At 39.9% G+C, this 24,634-nt stretch overlaps 1 protein-coding gene and 1 long non-coding RNA gene across 3 annotated transcripts in view; one reads left to right on the top strand and one right to left on the bottom strand.

The window, feature by feature from the left end:
- fbln1 (fibulin 1) overlaps positions 1–24,634 on the bottom strand; it is a 43,716-nt gene that overhangs the window by 5,419 nt on the left and 13,663 nt on the right. Inside the window, exons 5-16 of one of the 2 annotated variants that reach the window (XM_061773550.1) lie at positions 23,289–23,351; positions 23,115–23,201; positions 22,500–22,637; positions 22,284–22,421; positions 21,238–21,381; positions 19,486–19,611; positions 19,284–19,409; positions 18,205–18,324; positions 17,968–18,099; positions 17,735–17,858; positions 8,060–8,205; positions 7,145–7,285 (exon numbers count right to left, since the gene is read on the bottom strand). In XM_061773550.1, coding sequence (XP_061629534.1) covers positions 7,145–7,285; positions 8,060–8,205; positions 17,735–17,858; positions 17,968–18,099; positions 18,205–18,324; positions 19,284–19,409; positions 19,486–19,611; positions 21,238–21,381; positions 22,284–22,421; positions 22,500–22,637; positions 23,115–23,201; positions 23,289–23,351 — 1,485 coding nt within the window. Of the gene's footprint in view, positions 1–7,144; positions 7,286–8,059; positions 8,206–12,667; positions 16,563–17,734; positions 17,859–17,967; positions 18,100–18,204; positions 18,325–19,283; positions 19,410–19,485; positions 19,612–21,237; positions 21,382–22,283; positions 22,422–22,499; positions 22,638–23,114; positions 23,202–23,288; positions 23,352–24,634 lie in introns of those variants that run through there. The other variant, XM_061773551.1, reaches the window with a different exon arrangement.
- The window catches only part of LOC133478038 (uncharacterized), a 29,545-nt gene continuing 13,561 nt past the window's right edge, over positions 8,651–24,634 (top strand). Inside the window, exon 1 of the long non-coding RNA XR_009788545.1 lies at positions 8,651–9,187. This is a non-coding gene — a long non-coding RNA (uncharacterized LOC133478038). The remainder of the gene's footprint in view (positions 9,188–24,634) is intronic.

Raw genomic sequence — 24,634 nt, 5'->3', positions numbered from 1 at the left:
GCTTCTTTTCTTGGCAGTCGTGGGCCGCAGCAGCTGAGATGATAAAACACGCATCATTATGTTTAACCGCAACTTTTGTACCACTGCAAGTGACCTTTGGAAAAGGAAAGACCCTCAAGTGAAGAGCAAAAAATAGACTTGACAACGTAGCGATGAGGTGGAAACTTGACTTAACTGCATGGTTCAATCCTTATATCATCATCGCCTACACAAATACATACTCAAAACTTATCACACCTACTGGCTTCAATGTTAGGCACACCAGCACAAACTGATGAGATCTAGTACGAAAGAGATGTCACACATTAGGACTTTACAAAAATAACCGAACAATCGTAAACATACATGAGTATAATAATGCCACCAAATCCAAATAGTAATGCTACACTATTTTCATAGAATTCTGAGACAAAATCTGAGAAAAAGTGACATTTTTTTTACGGATAATGATGTGTTTTTACAAGAAAATGCTGTCATTGCAAGAATACAGTCAATTTTACAAGAAGAAATGTTGGAATTTTATGAGGAAAAAGGTTAGAATTTTATGAAAACAAAATTTTAATATAAAGAGACAACGTCCTAGAGTTATCTAACTAGTTAAGTAATAAAGAGAAAAAGGTAATCATTTCACAAAGAAGAAGTTGTAAACCCAGGAGAAAAAAAGCTGCAATTTTCAATATGCATATGCAAGATGCATAACTATTAAGTTAGAAGAAAACCATTTTCATCTTTAAAGGGAAAGTTTTAGTTTTGTTTGCAAAAATAGTAGTTAGTAGTAGTTAATAGTTGTAATTGTAGAAGAATACATTTTTAATATTAAATAAAAATAATACTGCATATATTTTATTAATGTTTTACTTGATAAACTTGTGATATTACAATCATAAATGAGGCCTATTAAGGAACTTGTCAATTTATATTTTAGTATAAGTTTCATAAACAATTAAATAGTCAGTGTTTAGCACATTAACTGTAGATTAATGCACATTATAATTTTTTTGTTAATTCTTTCGCTCTCATTAGAATGAGCAGGGGTGCCTAATAAAGTGTGTCAGCACTTGCAAATGGAAGACACAGCAGTGTTGTAGTCGGTCACTATACAACTGTGCCAGAGAGGTTGGATTAGTATAAATTAAATGAGAAATGTTCACTTGAAGAGTTACTGTGAGTGATACATCCTGTAAACGTCTACATTGAATGCAAGTATCTGCTGTGCTATCGCTTCATCTATACGCTGAAGTCAGGGGACCACCCTAGAGAGGCCTTGTCTTGTTGTTAAAGACTGCCTTGTTGGGAGGATAGGCCCCAGTGCTAATCTCCATTTAGGCAGACAGATTATTCCTTATGGGCTTGGCGCTCTCTGGCGTGCCGGCCGGTTCCTTGTCATGATTCATGCCACAATGACATCCACCACGGGTGGAGTTACTGCGCCTTATCTCCAGGGCTGTCCTCGACTCCTCATCGGAGCAGCCATGAGTCTGAGCCGCAATTTCCAGCGACTCTGAAGTAGTCATGTCTCACACAAGAGGCTAACATTCCACCGGACGCTGCCGACTACCTGCACAGAGACAAACTGTACACTTCCCCTTTCATTCACCTCACTGTCCGTTTCACCGGCTGCCAGCGCCGCCGCCGCATGGCTAACCCTGTTTCATATCCGCGTAGCTTACGAAACCGCAGATGTACATTCCCACTTGCATTGCAAAAATGAAGGGAATTTTGCTGTGGCTTGATAAATGTGCTGTGCTGTTTTTGCCCCAAAGGAGGACAAATGCTGCATTGTCTCTTCCAAGACTTGAAATGTCCTGCATTTGAAAAAAAATAATAATAATTTAAAGACAGTGGTTGAGTAATGATACATACAAGTCCTTCCATTACAAATAATTACTCATGAAGAGGAGTCATTCCAGGGATGACTAACCCCACTGTTTGGCTTTGCTTAGGTTCACACATGATGAAGAGGATGAAAATGGACTTGTCCCGTGCAAATGACCCTCTGCTCAACTTTGATTGATGGATAAAATCTAGCTGAAAGAATGGTTGGCCGGAACTTGAGAGGGACACTGATCCCCGATGTATGTAAGACATTCTGTGTAAGACACTAAACCATCATACATGACAGCTGGGTGCTCTGGGATACCACTTTAGGAGGTATCAAAGAGCAGATTCTGAAATGAAGAACAAACACCAAATAGTGGGCGCTAAATTGCACGTTTGCCCTAACAGATTGCGATCGGTATAAAAGTGGTGGAGACCAATGTATTTAAAAGAGGGTTTTGCACTGACTTGAGCATGTAACACAAGCACAAAATGTAGTTTGAAGTGATAGAATTGGAAGTGTTAGTGGAAGAGGCAAACAAACATGACACTGTTACAGAAAAGAAATCTATCACTCTAATAATTTGGGTGAATTTTTCCAGCAACTGCGGAAAGAAACATGTTTCGTTTGATTTAACTTGTCCAGTCTGGGGTTCCGTTGCTCCGGGAGAGGCCAGCACAGATAGTCCCAGTGCACTGAAATGACCCAGACGAATGGAAATGCAGAGTTTCTACCCCGAAACATCCATTTAGTTCATTAAGTTTGCAAAGGAACTGCACTAAACTTTTATCATTGAGTAAACACATCAAGATGCTGACTATTGTTATGTGTATCTTGCAGGCAGTGCTTAAATTTGTGCTTATACAGTATGTCTAAATACTACTCTGTGGGGGGCTTCTTGGCTTCTATTTTTACTTGGCAATTCAGAGCAACTGGTCCCAATGAGAGGAGGATTAGTGGGAGCTCAGGTGTGTCTGTGTGGTTTACTGCCCTCTCGGTGAGCTACTAAGGCCCCTCAGCAGAGTTATTCTAGGGGGCCCCCCGGGGAGGTCAAGGGTGGCTAACCACTTACTGTCAATCATCCCATCATCAACTCTGTGCAAACATGCGCCTAATCCACTGTTAGTATGAATAATGCCTTCCTCCACTGTTTGTCTTTCCAAGTATGACGGGCCAGGGATCTTGGCAGTGGGAATGATCTACAGACCGGAATAAATGAGCGTAGAAACAAGGCAATAGCGGAGGGTAAGAGCGAAAGCTAACACCTAAGACTTGTGCCAAGGTCAAATGGCTAACAGACGCGAAAAGAAAATAAGTTGGAATAAAAATGTTTTGTTTGTTTGTCCATCCATCTTTTATGGCTCATGCGTCTTGTTTTTGCAAAAATAAAGCAGGCAAAACACATTTTTTTACATTTTAACCAATGTTTAAAATGTGAGGGACCCCACACAAGATAAGGAAAAGGCAAGAGAAGTGTGTGGCGTACTCGAGATGACCAACATGGCACGGCACACGATATGTCCACTGACAACTGGTTATAGTAAAACTATCATTTAAAAAAAGATTTTCATAGGTCTCTCCATGTTGCAGAGGAGGTGGATCTGAAACGTATGCCCCGCAATAAACTATGCTAGAAAACGGCAAACACTAAATAATCTTACGCCCCACACTGAGGAAACGGAGCACAAAAGGTCCATGAGCTGGCCTTTGGAAATCCACTTTGAGGTGGATCTGCATTGTGTTCACCTGAGTGGATTTTATGTGGTCGACTCCAAGACTGCGGTCGTCATGGGTGTTGGTAAGTGTTTCTAAAAGCTAAAGGGCCTTTTGTGTTTGTACAGATGTCAGGGTCGTCATCCCAAAGCGACAGCGCTGGGAGAGCCAGTGATGGATGACGGGGAGCTCGGAAAGAGCGCCGCTGCTGCGCTGACATCCAACGTGTGCGTGCAGCTGACTTGTTTTAAGCAAAAGCGAGCAGAACAGAAAAGACCGGCAGCCAACCGAAGCCTTCGAGAAGCCCCCGTTTTATGTGAGCAAATAATACTGGGTATTCTTAATTTTCCCTTTTCGAAAAAAAAAAGAAGGATCCAAAAATAACGGACAAAGTGAGCTTGATTTCATGCACTTGTTCATTAGTGGAGCCTCGATGTCTGCAACGCTTCACATCCCAGCGAGACACAGGAGATACTGGAAACTGAGCTTCCTTAAGTGACACGTCAATGAGTTTCATACAGTGCTTACGTAACCCGGAACATCTGCACTCCAAAGTGCCAGCTCGCTAAATCAAAGTAACATCTATTCGATTTCTCGTGATGGGCAACTGGTGTCAACATGCGAGAGCTGCATCCAATAAGCATCCAACAGGGGCCCCGCACAAACAGGCCTTTCATGTGGTCGTCACTTTAAGTGCTCTAATGTTCGGCGAGACACTGAGGCCTCGCCTGGGGGAAACGGAACAATACGTCCAACCACATGAAACTAAGTGCCCGGGATTACTTCTTCTGCATATTTTTTTTCTATGCTCTTTCCCTTGTCCATTGAATATAAATCTTTTGCATTGCAGCCAGTGGAAAACACCGGCAAATCCCCAAAAGACAATAAAGTACCTTTAATAGTGTTCACCTTTTGCAAAAACAAACATACACAGTGGAACATATTTTGCAAAACATGCAGTAGTTTACGTTCATTATCATTCTTTAAAATGCAGTGTGGCTTTGGCATTGCATTGTGGGAAATCCATGTTGCATTGTGGGATGTGCTAGCCCTTTTGGGCTTGCTGTACCCATGGTGAACAGAAAAAAATGCTGCGTTGCACAGTGAGAGACGGCAAATTAACATGCAAGAAAGGGAAGCGTTTTATATACACCATGAAGCCTCGTGAACACTATCACCAGCAGATTCTTGTACCGTGGTCAAAGGTGGAACCTCTCTCGGTGCAGTTAACGCGCACTGGCTGGGGGTGAGTTTGAGCCCGCTAATTAGCCGTCGCTAGCTTGTGTGGACGGATTGCGTCAGAGACTGCCACGCTGCATTCACAGAGGATTACGTTTTTTTTGTACTTGTCTCTGTTTGTGTTCACCTATGTAAAGCATCTTTGGGTATTTAGTGCTGTACAAATTGTTATTATTATTATTATTGATGTTGTTGCTACAATAGTACTGACAATAGATTTGGCCAAACGGAACTCCGCAGCGAAATCACAAACATCATTCTCGTGTAGCTATTACTGTATTTCCTTCTCTTACTTTCGTTGGAGACATACTGAGGGCTAATTTAGAGAAAGAAAGAAAAAAAAGATATCGGCAATGTGTGACACATGAAGCTAACGATGTTTGCCTGGTGTGAGAATAAGCCCAACTGAGCCTTTTGCGTGTCAATGCCAAGACTTCGCAAAAACAGAAAATACAGTAGTGGGTAAACTGAGATAATTTAGCCTAAAAAAATTTGTATGTAAACCAAATTGTTCGCAAACCAGGTCATCAATAATCCGAGGTTCCACTTTACTTCAACGATGGTAATAGACAGCTCAAAAGCATATCTTGAGCCAGTTAGCGCACATCTGTTTCTTCACAAGTGTACAAGACACATAGATAGTTGTGTGCAGCCACAATAGAGCCTGAAGCAGTCACATTCTCTCAAGACAGATGTGCATGCTGACAGCCCACCCCTCCATCCATCCATCAAGGGGAGGAAGGCCTTCCACTACCCCGAGCCTGCAACTGAGCACGCAAAGCAAAACAAACAATGTGCCCAGCAATGTGTCATCCTTGGCCTCGCAGCAGGCGAAGAGGCCGCAACTCGCTTCAACAGATAGCAAAATAAAAAGGATGAGCCTTGCCTCCACCCACACGACATACATAATGAATATCAAATGCACAGTACAATAGGATACATTATTCCCATACATATTTATACGGTGTAAGGAATATTGCAAAAGGGCAAGCCATGAACTACATAAACTGTTACTCTGTCTTAACCGCGAGGCTCTGCACGCTGATGCCAAATATCTGGCGAGACACAGAAACGGGCCTTTGTCTACTCGCTCCGCGAACCACTATGAGGACAAGTCTCCGATGGCTCCACGACCATGATGACAGTTACACGATGCCGCCGAACTGCAGTCAGCGTGACGACCTGTATCACATGCACTTAAAGTCAACTTTGCTTTTCTCCCCTCTCAATCGGCACATGAGAGTTTGATTTAGAGAAAGTACAGTGGAACCTCAACATGGGAACATCCCAAAAGTGGTCCAAACTTCAAGCCGTCATCATGCGTGCCTCCAGCAAGTAAAGGACTTAACTAAAGTGAAGTTTGCTTCTTCTCTGTTTTGTTTTTTTCATGGCAGATAGGTAACGTGATGAAATGGAGCTTGTGCAAAAGTGTCTTGTTGCAATGACAAATTATCTATCAATTACTTACATGCATCCCTCAATTCTCTACTCTCTCAACTCTTGCACTCATTAGGGTCAGGGGTGAGCTGGAGCCCATCCCAGCGGAAAGGTTGCCAGCCAGTTACAGAGCAATATCAAATCCAAGTTAATATTAGCAGGCAGATGCTAATGTAAACGCACAGCAATACCAATAAAACACCACTTAGTGACAGAAATGCTTTGCATAGGCCCCCATTTCGCATCTGTCAGGCATTGTCAATGTGGTAAATAGTTTTACTTTATTTTATTTTATTTCACAGTGGTTAACTCCTCTTTACACATGTATGGTAGTTAATAATGGCAAAATGTTACTTAAAACATTGCCTGTATAGTAATAGTTTAAACCATCAATATACCACAAACTATTATCCTAAAACAGTTTAACGCCATTTCTTCAATAATAACATTTCTCTTAAAAAATGGCTTGCAGATGATATGATAAAAAAAAGAAAACATTTATTGGGTGTGCATGTACTGTATATGCAAATGTAATTATTCCGCTAACCACCCAGGCTAAAATTTGCTCCTCCCCGACATACAAGGCTTGCTTCTCAGTCGAGTTGTATCACTTCAACATACTTCTTTGACACCAATGTACGACGTTACTATTAGACAGGGCTTTTGGTGCCATCTTGTGCCATCTTCGGGGGGTTCACAAAAAGAACAGAACCGTGAGAATAACTCAATCCACAGAAGTGAAAGTGTGAATAGGTGACGAGTGAGCCGCAAATGTGGAGGGAGTACTGTTTTTATGACGCTGTGTTTATTTCCTATGCGACAACAACTCGGAAGTCCCAGACCTACCTGATTGTGATCCACTTTGGAGATTCAGCTGTAAACGCATACAATACCAACCCCGATCCAATGTAAATATATCAAAAAGCTGTCACTCACCCACATACAGTCCGTTCTCCACGCGCTTGATAATGTCGAAGGCGTTATCTACATTGCCCGCCACGATGTCGAACTTGACGTCATAGCTGCCCAAGCGGTAGGAGCCATAAGCCGGCACCGTGGTTCTCAGGAAAACGATCTCTGTGTCCAGAAAACACACCCCAAAAAAAAAACAAAAACAAAAAAGCATTTGGGTCTCTTACTGAAAGGTCACAAGAAGGCTCCTAAGGACTTTATGAGTAATGACACGTCTCCCTCTCATGTTAACACATAAACAGACTCCGCATGCAATTGCTGGCTGACATACTATGCCGGTGATTGCAATGGTTACTTATTTCATGCCAAGATGGCATTTAACACAACCATCCCTATAAGCATTATGGAACAGCGACTTTGGCGCAAAGTGTATCAATGATTGGTGGCCAGGGACAAAAAAACAAACAAATAATATTAGTCATAACAACAGTGACACGGTTAAACTGTTAAAATCACCATGATGTACAGTATACTAACTTCCATGTAAGAAACTAACATAAATGTGATTTCTTTCTTATTAGGGTCATCTGTTTATTTCCAAGAAACGTTATGCACAAATTTTGATAAAAACGCAGAGTTCATTTATATTATCGCAATATAACGCAAACGGTAGCATCACGGCATCCCTGCCGTGATTCTCCATGAATCAGGAAGTAGCCTGCGGACTAACAAATGGATGGCATGGCACGAACGTAGCAATCCATGATATATTTTACTTTTAGAGTTTAGATTATTGTATAAAGTTTTTCCTTTAAACTACTTGCAGAACCCTGCATACTGTGCGACAGTTCAGTCACGTTCAGTTGAGTCACTCGATATATAGTGGGCCTTACACCGATGATTAAAAGTATGTAGGGTATGTACAAATTCTGTACATACCCTCGGGCCTTGTAAACTCTCTGAAGGTGGGCAGAGAGATGAAGGTGTGAGACACCGAGTGCGTATCATCCAGGATGCAGGCAACGTCGTTTGGCTGGCAGAACTTGACACACCGTATTGGGTCGGAGTGTTCGTGCCGTGCCGATCTAGAGGACAAAACAAATGTACTGCATACACCGAAACACACAACAATACAGTGGAACCGCTAAACTCAAACAATTTGGAATTTAACCAATATTCGTATTTAAAGTATTGGTGTCAAACTCAAGGCCCACAGTCCAGATTCACATCACCTTTCTATTGTTACCATTGGGTAACCTATTTTTATACTTCTGGCGGTCAAAAATAGTAGAATGAAAGTCATTTAACCATGTCAGTTCAAATTAGTTTTGAACAGATTAGGTTGCTTCCATTTCTATTTGGGAAAAACATACATTTAAAATCTAAACAAATCCATCGATAGCTTCCCAGAATTTATCATGTTTTACATTGGCGGTTCAGTTCAGTTCCATTATGCATACTTTCTCCAAATGACTAAATTCCAATAAGGTTACCTGATGCAGCATCAAACATGGAAAAACACATTCAAAATCTGGCTGATTAGGAAGGAAAACAACAAAAGCTCATGCAGGAAGTACACCCTTCAACTCGTGCCGTCGATGCACTCGAGCAGGAGATGAATGATGACACTCACAAAGAATGATCCACAAGAATATTTGGAATTTTGGGGGCATCCCCGACTTCACATCCCTATAATCTCTCGGGGAAAATTTATGGGCCAAGGGAGTGTTTCGAAAGCCTCCCAAATTGTGACAGACAACTCCCCGGCCTCTCTCCAAAGGCAGCACTCATCCTATTATTTAAAGGTTTGTTTATTCCACAGACTAATCAGTGACAGCTCAAATTGGGATTTGGGATGGAGGCTTCAAAAATCTAATGCCACCTGAAATAGTGCGAGGAATATCTTTGTGGAAAAAATATTGAAATGCCGCTAAAATCTTCTTTTTTTAAAAAATAGTAATGTTGAAAAAAATGTATTGAATTATGTTCATAGAACTGCAGTAGGAAGCAATGTTTTCCCCAATGTACTTCACTGATAGGCTACGCACAACAATACAGCTCTATCAGGTTAGTACACGTTACTTTAAATGTTACAAATGCACACCCTTTACAATCAGTAAATAATCTGAATGTTACTGCCATGTTCAAGGCAAGTTGTATTCATAGACGGCTGTCGAAAATGAAGTAAATATGACTCAAGAGTTGGTCGGAAGCGTAAAAATGACGTGCCGCTAATGCTAACGCTGATGCTAACGCTAGGATTAAGGCAAGGCAAAAGTGAGGTTTCAAATATTGTACGTTGGGTTTAACATTTGGCTCTCGTATAGTTAATCTGACAGTCGGTTTGTGTTTGTTGTGTATTTTACTAGCTTGTTCCAAAGATGATAAAATGACAGACTTTAATCTTGTGCTCTTAATATTGTGATCTAGCAGCAAGTTATCCCTCCATTCACGTGTACCAATAAAGGGGTTTACTGTTAGTGCCATTTACTAGACAGGTACTACCGCCACTTAAATAGCCTGTTTAAGTTGTAAATTTAGGTAGAATAACGTTTAATATTGACATTTTAATTATTTGTGAATACAGTGATATTATGGTGTATGAGTGGTTAGAATTACTGCCTCACAGTGCTGAGGTTCATGGTTCAAATTTCGGATCCAGCCTTCTTGTGTCGAGTCTGTCTAGCTAGTTGATTGATGTCATTTGCAATTTCTCTCTAAAAAAAGAGGTATTTTAAATTGTAAATCAGATTTTTGTCAATGTTTTTATTTAAGGACGTTACAGTACAAGCCCTACATTCTTCTCTTACTTCTTTCCTTTTTTCAGGAAAAAAAGTGTCTCAAAATGAGGTTTAGTGGGGTGCATGGAGGATGTCCATAAGCGACAACATTTGAGGCATTTTCCCTCTTAAATTTTTAGTTGAACTCGAAGTGTTACAAGCTTTAAGGCATTGGACCTTGGATGGAACCACTGCATATTGGATTATGAAAACAACCAAGTCGCCGTGTTTAGGTGCAGACGTGCAGTTATAGCCCTGTAGTGAGTTGTGGTCCGTGGATGTTTGGTTCTCCTTAGGGGAACTATGGCCTGTAAATTTAAGCCAGTTCAGGTTGGTCTGGACTAGGTTGGGCTGCTTTTTCATGGAGAACTTAACGCAAAAGCCCCCGGACAAGACGGCCAGCCACAAGCGGGTAGGGGCTTGTAATTAACAATTAGCGGCTGGTTCCAAGTTTTGTTACAGCCCGGGCCAAACCCACAAAATGTTCTCCTGCTTTTTACACCAGCATGGCCTGAGCTGCAGCGAAACCTGAGCGGTATTCTCTGGAGGATGGGGTGGAAGCTCTTTTGAGGTGGCGGGATGAATTGATGAGAAGATAATGACCTAGGATGAACCACTCTTTTACGCACATACGGTCAAAGCCAGGCAAGCGGGCTAATTACAGCGTATTTTTAACGACTTTACGTCTGTTTGTCCACATGCCGATGCGAACGTGCTTTTGTATGAGTGTTTCTATGTGTTTCGAGCCTTACGTGGAAAACCCTCCGATACTTGCAGACCAGAAAGAAAAACAAGACTTTCTTGGACGGAACTCCTCTGGTCAAGCCTTGGGCCTTTTTTTTATTATTATTATTTTTGGTAATTATTATTTATAGCTGGCAAGTTGATAACATCCCAACACAAACACGGCAGAGCATCATTATTTTTGGAGAGCGGTGAAATTGCCGGACCACAAATTGTCCAGATCCCAGAGTCCTATAACTCAAAAGTCAAAGCAGAAAAAAATTAAAAAAAAGTTCTCTACACCACTAGGTTCTTATTTTAAGGGTATCCCCTGCTCCTGTTCGGAAACAAGGATATGATGCGTGACGCCATCTGAATTTATACACTTTTTATAAGCCACATGTACATGATGAGATATTTATACTGTAGGAGAAGTCCAGCGCCTTAAAGCTTGTAAAATTTGGAGTTTGACCAATTTGTTCTGGAAAAATATTCCTCACTTACAGAATTAATGTATCTTTGTTCCTCTATTTATGCCAGTGAGGCATAGTGACAGACAGAACAAATAAATGCTCTTCTATTAGATGGCAGGAAGTGTCATGTCCCCGTTCTCTGGCTCTGCTGTTTTTTCATTTTCAGTCTCCAGTTTCCTGGCTGACTGCTGGTGGGCGTAGTCTCCTGTTGCACACATGATGGCAATGGCGATCAGTTGGTTATTTAGGTGCAACAGAAGCAGAAGGATGGCATTGGATTATTGTGTTGCATTGCTCTCTTCCATTGTGCCTTGTTGTTCCACTCCCCTGCGTATTACACTATTGCTTCTTGTACCTTAGTATTAGTTTTCGTACCTTTTGTGTCTGACCCAAGCCCTTAGTCACCTCTAATCTTGTGTGGATTAGATTCCCTTTAGTTTTTCCTTTACTTGGCATCATCCTTCTGCTGTGGCTCTGTCCACCTAGTTAATTTAGAACAGGATTGTTGGTACTTGTTTCACGCTGACGTTTTTGTCAGCGTCTCCTATGTTTTGTACTTTTACTGCTTCTACTTGCGTGTTACGTGCACTTTTAGTTCCCCTTTCTCCTTGTATGTTATATACAACTTTGGTTATTAAATCGATTGTAGACTACCTAACCACGTGTCTGCTTGTGGGGTCCTAATTCTTTTGACGTTGCATAACAGTAAGTACATACAGTAATTACTGTGGATCTACTTTTTGTGATATTTTTGTTTGTTGGTGTGCCGTGAGATTTTCCAATTGTAAAATATGTGCCTTCGCTCCATAAAGGTTGGAAATCACTGCTCTAGTGAGATGCTAATGTCTCTGTGTGAAAGGGGGTTAACTGCATTTCTGGCATCCGCCCGTGAGGGGCAGAGGCATCCAAATGGGTTATGGTGAGCATCGATGCCCCCCCGTCGACGATTGTTTTTTGGGGGTGAAAAACTTTGATCTGCAACCCCTTTATATATTTAAACAAATGGTGAAGCAAAACATGCAGACAGACATAACAATACTCACAGGTATATATTTTTTTGGGAGCCGCCTTCTTATGAGCTTGCTATGAATTGAACTTTTAAGTCAAGGCACCACTGTACTTTTGTCCAGCATTACCGAGTGTTTCAGAGTCATGGCAGTACGAGATGATCGCCAGTAGTTATGCGGATGTAGATTGTTCTGTTCAGCTGTGTTTTGGTATATCTACTTCGTATTCCTATTTGTTTGATACGGCTCCCGGATGAGGCGGTATTGAGCAGCTTTTTGTAAACAAAGGGCTTTCATTTGGATCTTCCATGAGTGACCAGTGTTGTGCTATTCAGTCTGTCTGTTTTTTTGTGGTGTTTGAGCGCAGAGTGAACAAATAGACTGTTAAGTTAGCTTAGCGCACATTAGCTGCCCTCCACTGTACTTGTCACTTGGGATCACATGGTAGCGTTTATGTGTGAATTGTGACTTACACTACATGAGCGGTCTATTTCATGTTATACTTAATGGTTTACTTATATTTACATACTTATATGACAGATAACAATGTAAACACTTTGCCTGGACAGTTCATAAAGGTTTTATTGAATGCGACTATATGAATGGCATCAGAAATGTAAAAATAAATGTAGTTCTCTACTGTACCGTTGACTGAATATACAACCCCAATTCCAATGAAGTTGGGACGTTGTGTTAAACATAGATAAAAACAGAATACAATGATTTTCAAATCATGTTCAACCTATATTAAATTGAATACACTGCAAAGACAAGCTATTTAATCTTCAAACTGATCAACTTTATTGTTTTTAGCAAATAATCATTACCTTAGAATTTTATGGCTGCAACATGTTCCAAAAAAGCTGGGACGGGTGGCAAAAAAGACTGAGAAAGTTCAGGAATGCTCATCAAACACCTGTTTGGAACATCCCACAGTTGAACAGGCTAATTGGGAACAGGTGGGTGACATGATTGGGTATAAAACAAGCTTCCCTGAATTGCTCAGTCATTCACAAGCAAAGATGGGGCGAGCTTCACCTCTTTGTGAACAAGTCCGTGAGAAAATGGTCGAACAGTTTAAGGACAATGTTCCTCAACGTACAATTGCAAGGAATTTAGGGATTTCATCATCTGCGGTACATATCATCAAAAGGTTCAGAGAATCTGGAAAAATCACTGCATGTAAGCGGCAAGGCTGAAAACCAACAAAGTTAAAAACAATAAAGTTTGTCAGTTTGAACGTTAAATATCTTGTCTTTGTAGTGTATTCAATTAAATATAGGTTGAACATGATTTGCAAATCATTGTATTCTGTTTTTATTTGTGTTTAACATAACGTCCCAACTTCATTAGATTTGGGGTTGTAGATATATTTTTCTAATGTATTTTCAAATGATAAACGATGACGACTGTGATTTGGACTCGCTGGTCCACTTTTCTGTGTTTAATTTAATCCGACGTCATCACATAGGAGCGTGCTTTACTTGCCTTATTTCTGTTTTATTACAAAACTGCTCAGCCAACACATAAACCATCAAGTACTATAAATCAGACTTTAAACATGCAACCAATAGTCTAAGTACTCCATGTTGTAGGCTAGACAGACCGACTGGTTTTAGGATTTACCTTGACCTAGTGCGCCACCTAGATGCGATCTTTGTGCCATGCTTCTTAGAAGATAGATTCAAGTGGACCTAATTTATTTAAAAATCATAGGAAGCAACCATGGATTACAATATATACAATGTGATGATTATCTGCTATTTCTGGTTGCTAATGATGTGTTATCTTAACTAGATAAGAACAATAAAAGGACTACGCCCGAAAATGCACTCATTGGACACTTGAGGTACACAATCCAATGAAATCCAATACAATACTTGAATTGTGTCCAAATCTGCCTTTACAAAGAAAAAAATGCTCAACCTGATTGATACTTCGGTGAAAAAATTCAAAATTTGAAAAAGGTAAATTATATTCTTCTAAGATTGTTTTTTTTTTTTTTTACAATAAAATGTCTACTTTATTCTTGCAATAACACTTTTGTCTCGTAATATTATAACTTGATTAATCTTTTCTTTCAATGTTAAGACTTTTTTGTTATAAAAATACAACTTTTTTTCTTTAAAAATGAAATACAATTCTCTTAAAATTACAACTTAATTCATTTAGAAATCTCACTAGTTTTGGTAATATATGATCAGAACTTATCCATCCATCCATTTTCTTAACCGCTTCTCCTCACGCGGGTCGCGGTCTGCTGGAGCCCATCCCAGCTATCTTCGGGCAGGCGGCGGGGTACACCCTGAAGTGGTTGCCAGCCAATCCCAGGGCACATACAAACAACCTACCATGCATGTTTTTGGGATGTGGGAGGAAACCGGAGTGCCAGAGAAAACCCACGCAGGCACGGGGAGAACATGCAAACTCCACAAAGGCGGGGCCGGGGAATGAACCCAGGTCCTCAGAACTGTGAGGCAGACGCTCTAACCAGTCTTCCACCGTGCCGACCAGAACCATTATCTCATAGAAAATGTATGTATTCTCTTTATGTTCTGACTTTTTATTTTAATACTTCGAGTTTTTTAAAAGATTTTATAATATTACAACTTTATGAATGTAATTTTTTTTTCTCTGGAAATCTTAAAATTGCAACTTTATTTGTGTTAAGTTAAAACTTTAGTCTTTGAAAATTATGACCATCCTCTTAAAATTGAAACTTTCCCGTAATATTACGACTTTGTCCTTGTAAAATTATGACTATTTTTTTCAAATATTTTGACTATATGTAAGCAAGATTCTAACTTGTTTCTTCCGAAATTGCAACTTTTTCCCGTCATGTATGACTTTATTCTCGAAAAAATTACTTTTTTTTTTTTAAACCGGGAGTTTGTTCATGCAAAAAGTTGAGGTTTTCTTCTTCATTACAACTTTATTCTAAAAAAAAATCTGACTTAGTTCTTGCAGAATTTCAACTTTTTTGTACCACGACTTTATTCAAATAAAATGAATTCTCATAGCGGCACGGTGGACGACTGGTTAGAGCGTCTCCCTCACAGTTCTGAGGACTGGGGTTCAAATCCCGGCCCCGCCTGTGTGGAGTTTGCATGTTCTCCCCGTGCCTGCGTGGGTTTTCTTCGGGCACTCTGGTTTCCTCCCACATCCCAAAAACATGCATGGTAGGTTAATTGAAGACTCTAAATTGCCCTTAGGTGTGAATGTGAGTGTGAATGGTTGTTTGTTTACGTGTGCTCTGCGATAGGTTGGCAACCAGTTCAGGGTGTACCCCGCCTCCTGCCCGAAGATAACTGGGATAGTCTCCAGCACGCCCACGACCCTTGTGGGGATAAGCGGAAAATGGATGGATGGACTATTCTCATAAAATTACAATTGTATTCTGGTAAATGTGCCACCTTTTCTCGTAATATTAAGACTTTATTCTCGTGAAATTATACTTTATTCTTGGAAAATGGCAACTTATTCTCATCGTATTATGACTTCATTCTCGTAAATATTACGTCTTTTTTTGGGCAACTTTTTTTGCCATACGCCGACTGTACTCTCGTAAAAAAATTACAACTTTATTCTTATAAAATAACGACTATTCTTGTGAAATGGCAACTTTTTTCACCATTTTACAACTTTATTCTTCTAAAAGTATGCCTTTATTTTGTAAAATTAGTACTTTATCATTGCAAAAGGAAAAATTACTAATTTATTGCTTAAAATTATGACGTTGTTGTAAAATTGCAAATTTTTTCCTGTAAAATTGCGGCTGTAGTCAAGCAAAATTAGAACTTTTTTTCCTCTGAAAATGGTGACTTTATTCTTGTAAAGTAAAAAATATTTCTCGCCAAACTATGACCATTCTCTTAAGATTTCAACTTTTTCTTTTAATATTTCGACTTAATTCTAGTAGAATTACGACTACTGCATGTCTCTTATAAGTCCGACTTTGTTCTCCTTATAATATAGCTTTTTTCTTGTAATAATTCCTATTCTCTGAAAATGTCTTAACTCTGATTAAAGCGCAGTAAAGATAACAAATCGCAAGCAAGCCTAGGTGAGCTGTTGTTCTTATTCGAGCAGCGGGTTGTAAACAACGCGGGGCTCGTCCTGCGTGACGAACACCATCACTTTGGCCAAGTACGTGCTGAGCGTGCCGTAGCGACGCAACCCCAGCTCCACGGACAGCTCAAAGTCATGCGGGCCGTCGAAGAGCCTCGCCACGGACATGACGCCGCCGCCGGCGACTTGCTCCGCCTTGAAGAAGCCGCCCTCGTTGCCCGAAGTGATGGCGATGTGGATGTCTTCGCCCGGCACCATGTGGGAGGGGCCCATGCGGAAGATGTTGGTGAATACGGGGATGTTGGTGGGGAAGGTGAGGTGGTAGTAGGTTATTCTCAGCGGCATGGCCAGGCACTCGACAGACTCATTGCAAAGCAAGCGTTCACATCGACTGTGAAGAAAGACAGAGATGGGTAGGATAGGGTGGGGAAGGAGTGACAGGGAATAATAGAACAAAACAAGCAGAGAGAGAGACAGAAAGAGACCATGTGAATTAAATGTGCCGTGCATGGCATGCAGTGGAGGGCAGCCTAGCACATGAGAGGGGGTCAAGGTGGGCTCATGCAGGCCTATGACTCGTGACAACAGCCTCAAATGGATTTGAGCTTACCCATGTCATCATTGGAGAACAGTGATTCTAAAAGTGTGATACATGTTTTGAGTACAGTTCAGTTGTATTTTCTTTTAAGTACAATACATTAGGATTTTATCTTTTAAAACTGTTTGTTGAACAGCGCTTCAATATTAAATGCCATTGTAACACAACTGAACTGTACTGATTCTTTCACGTACCGCTAGAGGGAGCCCCGTGTGCCACTTTATTAATCACTGTTCTAGAAGATGCCAGAACTAATTCCCTGACCTCTCAGCATTGAGCAAACTGAACATGCAGAGCCTCTATCATGTGCATGGGAGCATTAGACCGCTTTTAAATGTAATCTCAGTAGACCTCCCCCAAAATGAGCACTGGTGATAGTAGTATTTACAATCTATACTGTCTAACAGAAAACCTTTAAAAGCAGACAAAGTGTGCTTTGAAATGTCGAAATTAGTTGTGCATTGATATTCCCCTTCCCCTCACTCCGATGTGCTGGGGGCAGTGTAGGAACTGTCTTTATGTGTGTGTTCATGTAGCTCTTATAAATAAAATTTAAGAGGACATTTTACAACCCAAATAAGTAGGAAAGAATGCAGATTTGAAATGTACACTAACATATTTGGTCTCTGAACTGTGTAGCCAGTAGACAGACGGTGCCATTTGACTTTTCAGAAAGTTTTTCTTGCAATATTATGATTTAATTAGTCAAAAACTTTGGTCTCGTAATATTACAAGTTTATTCTCATTAAGTTATACCTTTTGTTGTCATATTTTGACTTTGTGACTGTTCCTGTAAAATTAAATTTTTTGTAATATTACTACTTCCTCTTAAAATCAAAGAAGATGAACTACAAGAATTCAGATTTAAAACACGTTAATGTAAATTTGGACGCTAAACTTCATCAGGTAAACCTTAAAGGGACAAAATGCACTTTAAGAATGAAATTCAAAATTTGCATACTTACGTTTCCCCAACCCGGCGGTAGTTGTTGGGGCAATCGAAGGACAGGCAGCGGAATCCGCCTTGCACGTTGAAGCAGCTCTGGTTCTCTGCGCATGTGTGTGTCCCAGCCACACATTCATCAATATCTAGTAGAAACATGGAAAAATAAATTCAAAGTCAGATGGGTAGCCCCCATCAACTCTTCGGCATGGTACATCAAGAACCTGGAGGTGTTAATATGTTTGTTTGAATGACCTTGGCAGCCGCGTCCATTGGGTGCTAAGGTGTAGCCGCTAACGGGGCAGGAACAGTGGAAGCTTCCGGGGGTGTTGTGGCAGCGGTAGGAGCAGATGTGACCTCCAGTAGGCAGGGCACATTCGTCTATATCTACAAAGATGTAACAGCAAAAAGCGAGAAGGGGGCGTATTAACAACACAGTGGTTTTAAATGCACTGAATATGGAAGGTGCTGCTTGCGCGTTCATGTTTTTACCTTCGCACGTCACTCCGTCAGTGTCACTGAGTTGGTAACCTCGGCGACAGTAACACTGGTAGGAGCCATACACATTGGCACATTCTTGACTGCACGGGTTACTTTCACACTCGTTTAAATCTGCACAGACAAAGATGCTGACATTAGAAGTACAACTCGCTCCACACATTTGGACAAGCTCCAAGTGACCTTTATCTAGTAGAACTAGTAGAAGTAGTGAAGTAATAGTAGTAGTAATAATAGTTTAAGGGACAAGCTGGCTTTTAGGTAACTAATTAGTATACATTCATTCATAATGAAATAGATTAATTAATATTAGTGTAACCTATAAACCTAAAAAAAATGAACTATATTATAATAAATAATAAGAATTCATAACTACATAATTATAATTCCTGTAATTATGATTTTATTTTTTTTAAAGTAATTACATATCAACTTTAATTACGTATTCTTAATCATTTGTATGTAAAAATATTTGTTATTTTTATTGAGGAAAAAAATGAAAAAAAAAGTACACCGAGTATACGGATAAAGTGGTACCTTCACTTGTGAGTTAAACTCATTGGGTGATCAAGCTGGTAACTCATATATCACATTAATTTTACGCATTTAAATGAATTGAAATGCCATTAATATGTTCAAGGTCCTCCAAAAACACCAACCCATCATCCTCATCATCGTCATCATCATCATAATCATCGTCATCATCACTATCATCAAATCATCATCGCACAAAACAAAAGAATCAACAAAGCAATGGCTCATAACTTGAAAAACTTATAAGACTTGTATGTTAAGGTATCACTACACACATATATTTCTTTCAAACCATTGTGATACATTATTAGAAAAAGTTAAAAGTTTACATTTAAATTTCCAAACCAGGCCTTATGAACAGAACACACTTAAAACAACAGTTTGATATGTTATTTTTCATAGTGTCAAATTGGATGATTTTTATTCTGAAATCACAATACTGTCTCAAATCTTAAACATACCACAGCCTGAATAAAGTTGAGTAATAATAACTGGTCAACTCATTAGCATAACAATGGTAGTTGAGGATAAATGAGTACCGTCACAGTTCCTGCCATCCCTGGACAACTTGAAGCCTGTGGTGCAGCTGCACTTGTAGGACCCCGGTGTGTTCTCACACTTGTGAGCACAGAGGCGTCCGGGGTAGTGCCTGCATTCGTTAAGATCTGCAACACAAGACATGTATAGCAGTCATACGTGCCTACGGTTGGCGTCGTACGTCTGTCTTCTCTTCCTGCTTACCCTCACAGAGGCGACTGATGCTGTTGAAGTTGTAGCCATTGTTACACTTGCAATGGTAGGAGCCCATTGTGTTGATGCAGTCGTGACCCGCGCACACTGTTTCGGGGCCTTTGCACTCATCAATGTCTTAAACATACAAAACAACATGTTATTGCATTGTAGGTTTGGGAACAAAATCTAGTATTTTTCACAAAAGAAAAACATTGATTCGCTTGAAGAAAAGCAAATGATATTGACATTTTAGAAATTTGCTTTTTCCCCATTCTGGGATTTGCTTTATTTCAGCTGATACCAAATAGGCTTTGAAACAGTTGTTTCCTAACCTTTTTCCCGTGCATTACTTATATAAACAAAAATAAGAAATTCATGTTTAAAACATTTTTTTTTAACAGATATCACATACTGTAATTTCTCGTGTATAATGCACGCCCATGTATAATACGCACCCCCAAAGTTGACCTCAAAATTCTGGAAAACCCTTCTACCTATGTATAATGCATTTTTACAATGCATGATTTTCCTTCTACCCATATGATCAAAACATGAAGTATTATCTGTATTTTGTTAGTTTTTTCAAAGAATTATTCTGAAGTTAAGCACTTTATGTGAACACGTAATATTTCTTTTTATTTACTTGCTCTTATTTTGAAATTGACAGCCCTACTTTTATTTAGTAAATGAGAAAACACAGTTGTGCTCATATGTTTGATTACCCAAGCAGAATTTAGAAGATGGGTACAATTATTTAAGGAAAATATGAAGGGCCAGGTGAAACACATTTAATTTTATTTTAATGGTATTCAAATTAAACTGTCACGCATTTCAGAAAAGCATTATCATTAAACAAAACATAACCACAAAGAAATTAATGATGGTAGTTGTTCAGTCATCAGTCGTATTTAAAAAAAAACAATATTTCACAAATTCTGCCAGGGTATGTAAACTTATGAGCACAACTGTACATATATGCAGTCATACGTACCCCTGTTATGTTGGAATGAAAGTGCAGTCTACCATTTTTTCATAACCTCTAGGTGGCTATGGCATATTAGAATGAAAGTGTGCACCTTTCTCATAACCTCTAGGTGGTGGTGTCATATTGGCATGAACGTGGATAGCTTTTTCATAACCTCTAGATGACGGCATACATTTATAAAATGTGAAAGTTTTTTTCATTTTCCCCTGTATAATGCGCACTATTGACTTTTGACATTTTTTGGGGGAAAAAAATGTGCATTATACACAAGAAATTACAGTAATAAGCAGTTCCATATGTAAGAGTAAGAGTAACGTCGAGTTGTACAGGTGAGGCCAAATGACCTCGACAAAATATTTGCAGCTTGGGAGCACATACCTCGGGTCAAACGTTTCCAACGTATCGATGAATCACTGCTTTCACAATGAATAAATGGGTCTTTGCCATTGTTGAGCGCGATTGACTGATTTTGTTCTAATACGCAAAACAATGTAAAATTATTTGGCTCATGTGTTATTAGCGGGAATTAAACTTGTTAGTTTATTTTATGTAAAACAGACGCTAAATATATAGTAACCAAATTGCTAAATTGGCAACACTAACTGTGCTTTTGTAAACTAGATCCTCTCTGTTCATAGCCATACAGTTAGTGTAAGCAGTGCATGTCGGTGGGGACGCGCTTTGAACTACTGAAGCTGTTAAAATATCGCCAGGCAAATAAAGCCCAGCCCTATTGCATTGTTAATGACAGTCTTAGTATGCAGTGTCGGTTGTACCAATGCAGTGTGTGCCGTCGTCATTGAGGTGGTAGCCCCGTCCGCAGTTGACGGAGTTCCTCTGGCAGACGTATGAGCCCACTGTATTCATACACAGCTGCCCCCTTTGGCACGGGCCGGTCTGGCTTACGCATTCATTGATATCTGCAACGTAGACACACACGACATAATGGGCATTACATGACATTACATAACCACACCAAATTCATCCAAGCGTGCCTTTATGGACTTTGCCTTGTTCAATAGGAATTGGGGCTGGGAGATTAATCGAAATTTAATTGTGATTTCGATGTTGGCTTCCAACGATCATATAAACGTTATAATCGAAGAAAAAACATTAATGTGCAGCGGCGAGGGTGGTGTATGCAAGTTTCTGCGTTGTAAATGCACCCTGAACGCACCCTGTGTTGCTTGTAGCAAGCGTGTGACGCATGATCTTCTGCCTTCCCTGAGCATGCTTTAAGCTGTTTATTGACACCAAAGTTAGAGTTTAATGTAAAACTAAACACACAACAAAGAGAACTGCTCACATTGAATATTTAAATATAAGACAGAATTTTAGAAATCGCCAGGTTATGCGATCAGTCAAAAGAAAACCCTATTGACTGGCTAGCTAACATTAGCATTAGCTCACAGGAGGGATTTGCCTTCAAATAATGTTTATACACAAAGGCCGTAGTAACACATACAGACAGACAATATAAGAATGCTCACCGGCATATATTCTTCCTAATCTGTGAAAATTAGTTTAATACAATTTAATAGCGACTTTCTTCTTCTACTCTTTTTTTTAGCTCACTGTAATGTGCAGCTCCATACATGCATTGCACCACACTGCCTTCAAGAGACCAAGGTGCGTACAGCAGGAACAGCAGATACAGTCATGGCTTTGTATAAAAAGACAAACGCTTTTTTCCCCCTGACTGTCTGACATGAAATCAGACTAAAAATGAACTAGAATCAAATCAGGAATCACAGTCCCATGCGCATGTGTAGCTCAACTGTCTTATTATTCTTTGTATAATCCATTTAAATATAACACTCACCAATGCAGCTGCCCAGTGCATCTTGGATAAAACCAGCACCACATTTGACCTTGGGGAGACAACGGAATGAGCCCTGAGTGTTTTGGCACTCAAACTCTGGGCCACAGTTATGGATGCCGGTCTCGCACTCGTCAATATCTGAAGAGATAAATATAAATATATACTACACACGGCCCCACACACACAAAAAAATAGCCCTGTGTGTGCAGGATGGACCTTTGCAGTTGTTGTCGTCCGTTAGTTCATAGCCGGTTCCGCAGCTGACCTCTCTCTGGCAGCGGAAAGAGCCGTCGATGTTGATGCAGCGCTGTCCTGCTCGGCAGCTGCTTGTGCCCAGCAAACACTCATTAATGTCTGCGTGATTGGAAGAGGAGGAACTTTACAACCTCAGTTAAGTGCAGTGGAACAAAGGAGTATACGAAAAAAGAAATGTTCAAAAATGAAGGAAAATAAAAAGAGATTAAATTCCCTCAAAATCTGAATACTGGTTTTGTGAGATGGAAATATTCCTTTAATAAAATTATGTAATGAAGAAATAATTTGGTTTTGCTTTGGTCCTGCCAAATCTCCCGGTCCTTTCTTTGTTGTGTTGGGAGCAAAATCCTCTGTCTTGCTTATTAAGGAAACAGTGACAGCTATTGGAAGACAATGAATTTGTCACAGACTTTATGTTGGTTCACATTGTATCATCCATTTATCCATTTTCTACATTGCTTGTCCCCATTAGGGTAGCAGGTGAGCTGAATCATATCACAGCTGACTTTGGAGGAGAGGCAGGGTACAACCTAGACTGGTTGCCAGCCAATCACAGATTAAACAACAACTTCTTACCCTCGCAGCTCTTTCCATCCGGTTTCAGTTTGTAGCCTTTGAAGCAGCCGCAGGTATCATTACTCACACAATTATGAGCGCATTTTCCTGAAAGAAATAATGAAAACAGGTTGGTGATAATCCACCCTCCATTCATCAATCTATTTATTTAAAGGTGAAATGATTATACTCCACCATTGCACTCATCACTTAATACTGAGTTGTCTCCGGTGTCTGTGGTCTCGTCTTTGTTTGGCACTGGAATAGTTAAAGCATCTTTATTTAGTACCTTTTTAGTACCCCTTGTCAAGATAAATGTGCAACATTTCCCAGCTACAAAAGTCTAAATTATTATTATAGATAATGTTGCAAGGAATACTTCAACTACTTTTCTTTTTCAATAAATCTCACAAAAATCTGAGATTAATTATTTTCATTGTACCCCAAACGATGAATTTAACAAAGTCAAAAATCAAAAACGTGAATTTTGGCATACAATTAGTTGTCCAAGATGTCAAATACAATTCCTTAACAAGATGGAAGCTCCTGCATCAATCTTATCAGGGCTATCAGCAGTGTCCCCTTACGTCCACAAGATAGCAGTGTGGGCTTATGTTTTCTCAAAGGGAACGTAGTTTCTCTATCTTGCCCTTCATTGGCCATCCAGCTATCCATTCTCAACACTGCTTATCCTGTTTAGAGTCGCGGGGCGCTGGAGCCAATCCCAGCCGACTTCGGGCGAAAGGCGGACTTTACCCTGAACTGGTCGCCAGTCAGTCGCAGGGCACATACAGACACGGACACCCATTCACACTCACATTCACACCGTCACTGAGTGGGAACTGACCATACTCGGGTATTGACCAGAGTAAAGAGATCACAGCATATTACTCGAATTCTAATGTCTAAAGTATCGAACTCAAACTTAAAGTTCCTGATTCTGATTCTGATTAAATGGTTTAGCTCCTGAATACATTAAAGAAGTGCTAATGGAATAATATAAACTCAGTTGTGCTCTTAGATCTACAGACTCAGGTAGCGCTGCACGATATTTTGTTCGAGCATCGTCATCGCGATGTACGTGTGTGCAATAATCACATTGCAGGGTCTGCTGCGATGTTGGTGTACTGTAATATCGCATTTTCATTTAAAAAATATATTTTTCTTCCACTGAACATTATTAATTTTAGTAAGCTGTATTCTATTTTCTGTACTTCTTAAAAATGTCTTTGGCTCTTTCTTCTTAAATATTTTTAACTATGTAAAGCACACTGAGTTACCTATATAGATAAAGCTGCCTTGCCTTGCCTTAACCAGGGCCATGGATGGGCAATATCTTGCTCCTCCTAATCTGATGCCATCGTAGTAAATGTTTCGTGGTTCACGTTCGTCGCTGTTGTCTTTGTTTTTCCGTCTTATAAGGCACCAAGATCTTAACTGCGGTTTCACTTTTCCTCTTCCTATTTAGGTCATTTTTATATCATGTCGTGATGCGCTGATGTTGAAACAAATAACACACGTACTTAGTAAGGAGTAGTTTA

This window comes from Phyllopteryx taeniolatus, chromosome 5 (assembly GCF_024500385.1).
Source record: "Phyllopteryx taeniolatus isolate TA_2022b chromosome 5, UOR_Ptae_1.2, whole genome shotgun sequence".
Lineage (NCBI taxonomy): Eukaryota > Metazoa > Chordata > Actinopteri > Syngnathiformes > Syngnathidae > Phyllopteryx > Phyllopteryx taeniolatus.
This window is presented reverse-complemented; position numbering and strand designations above follow the sequence as displayed.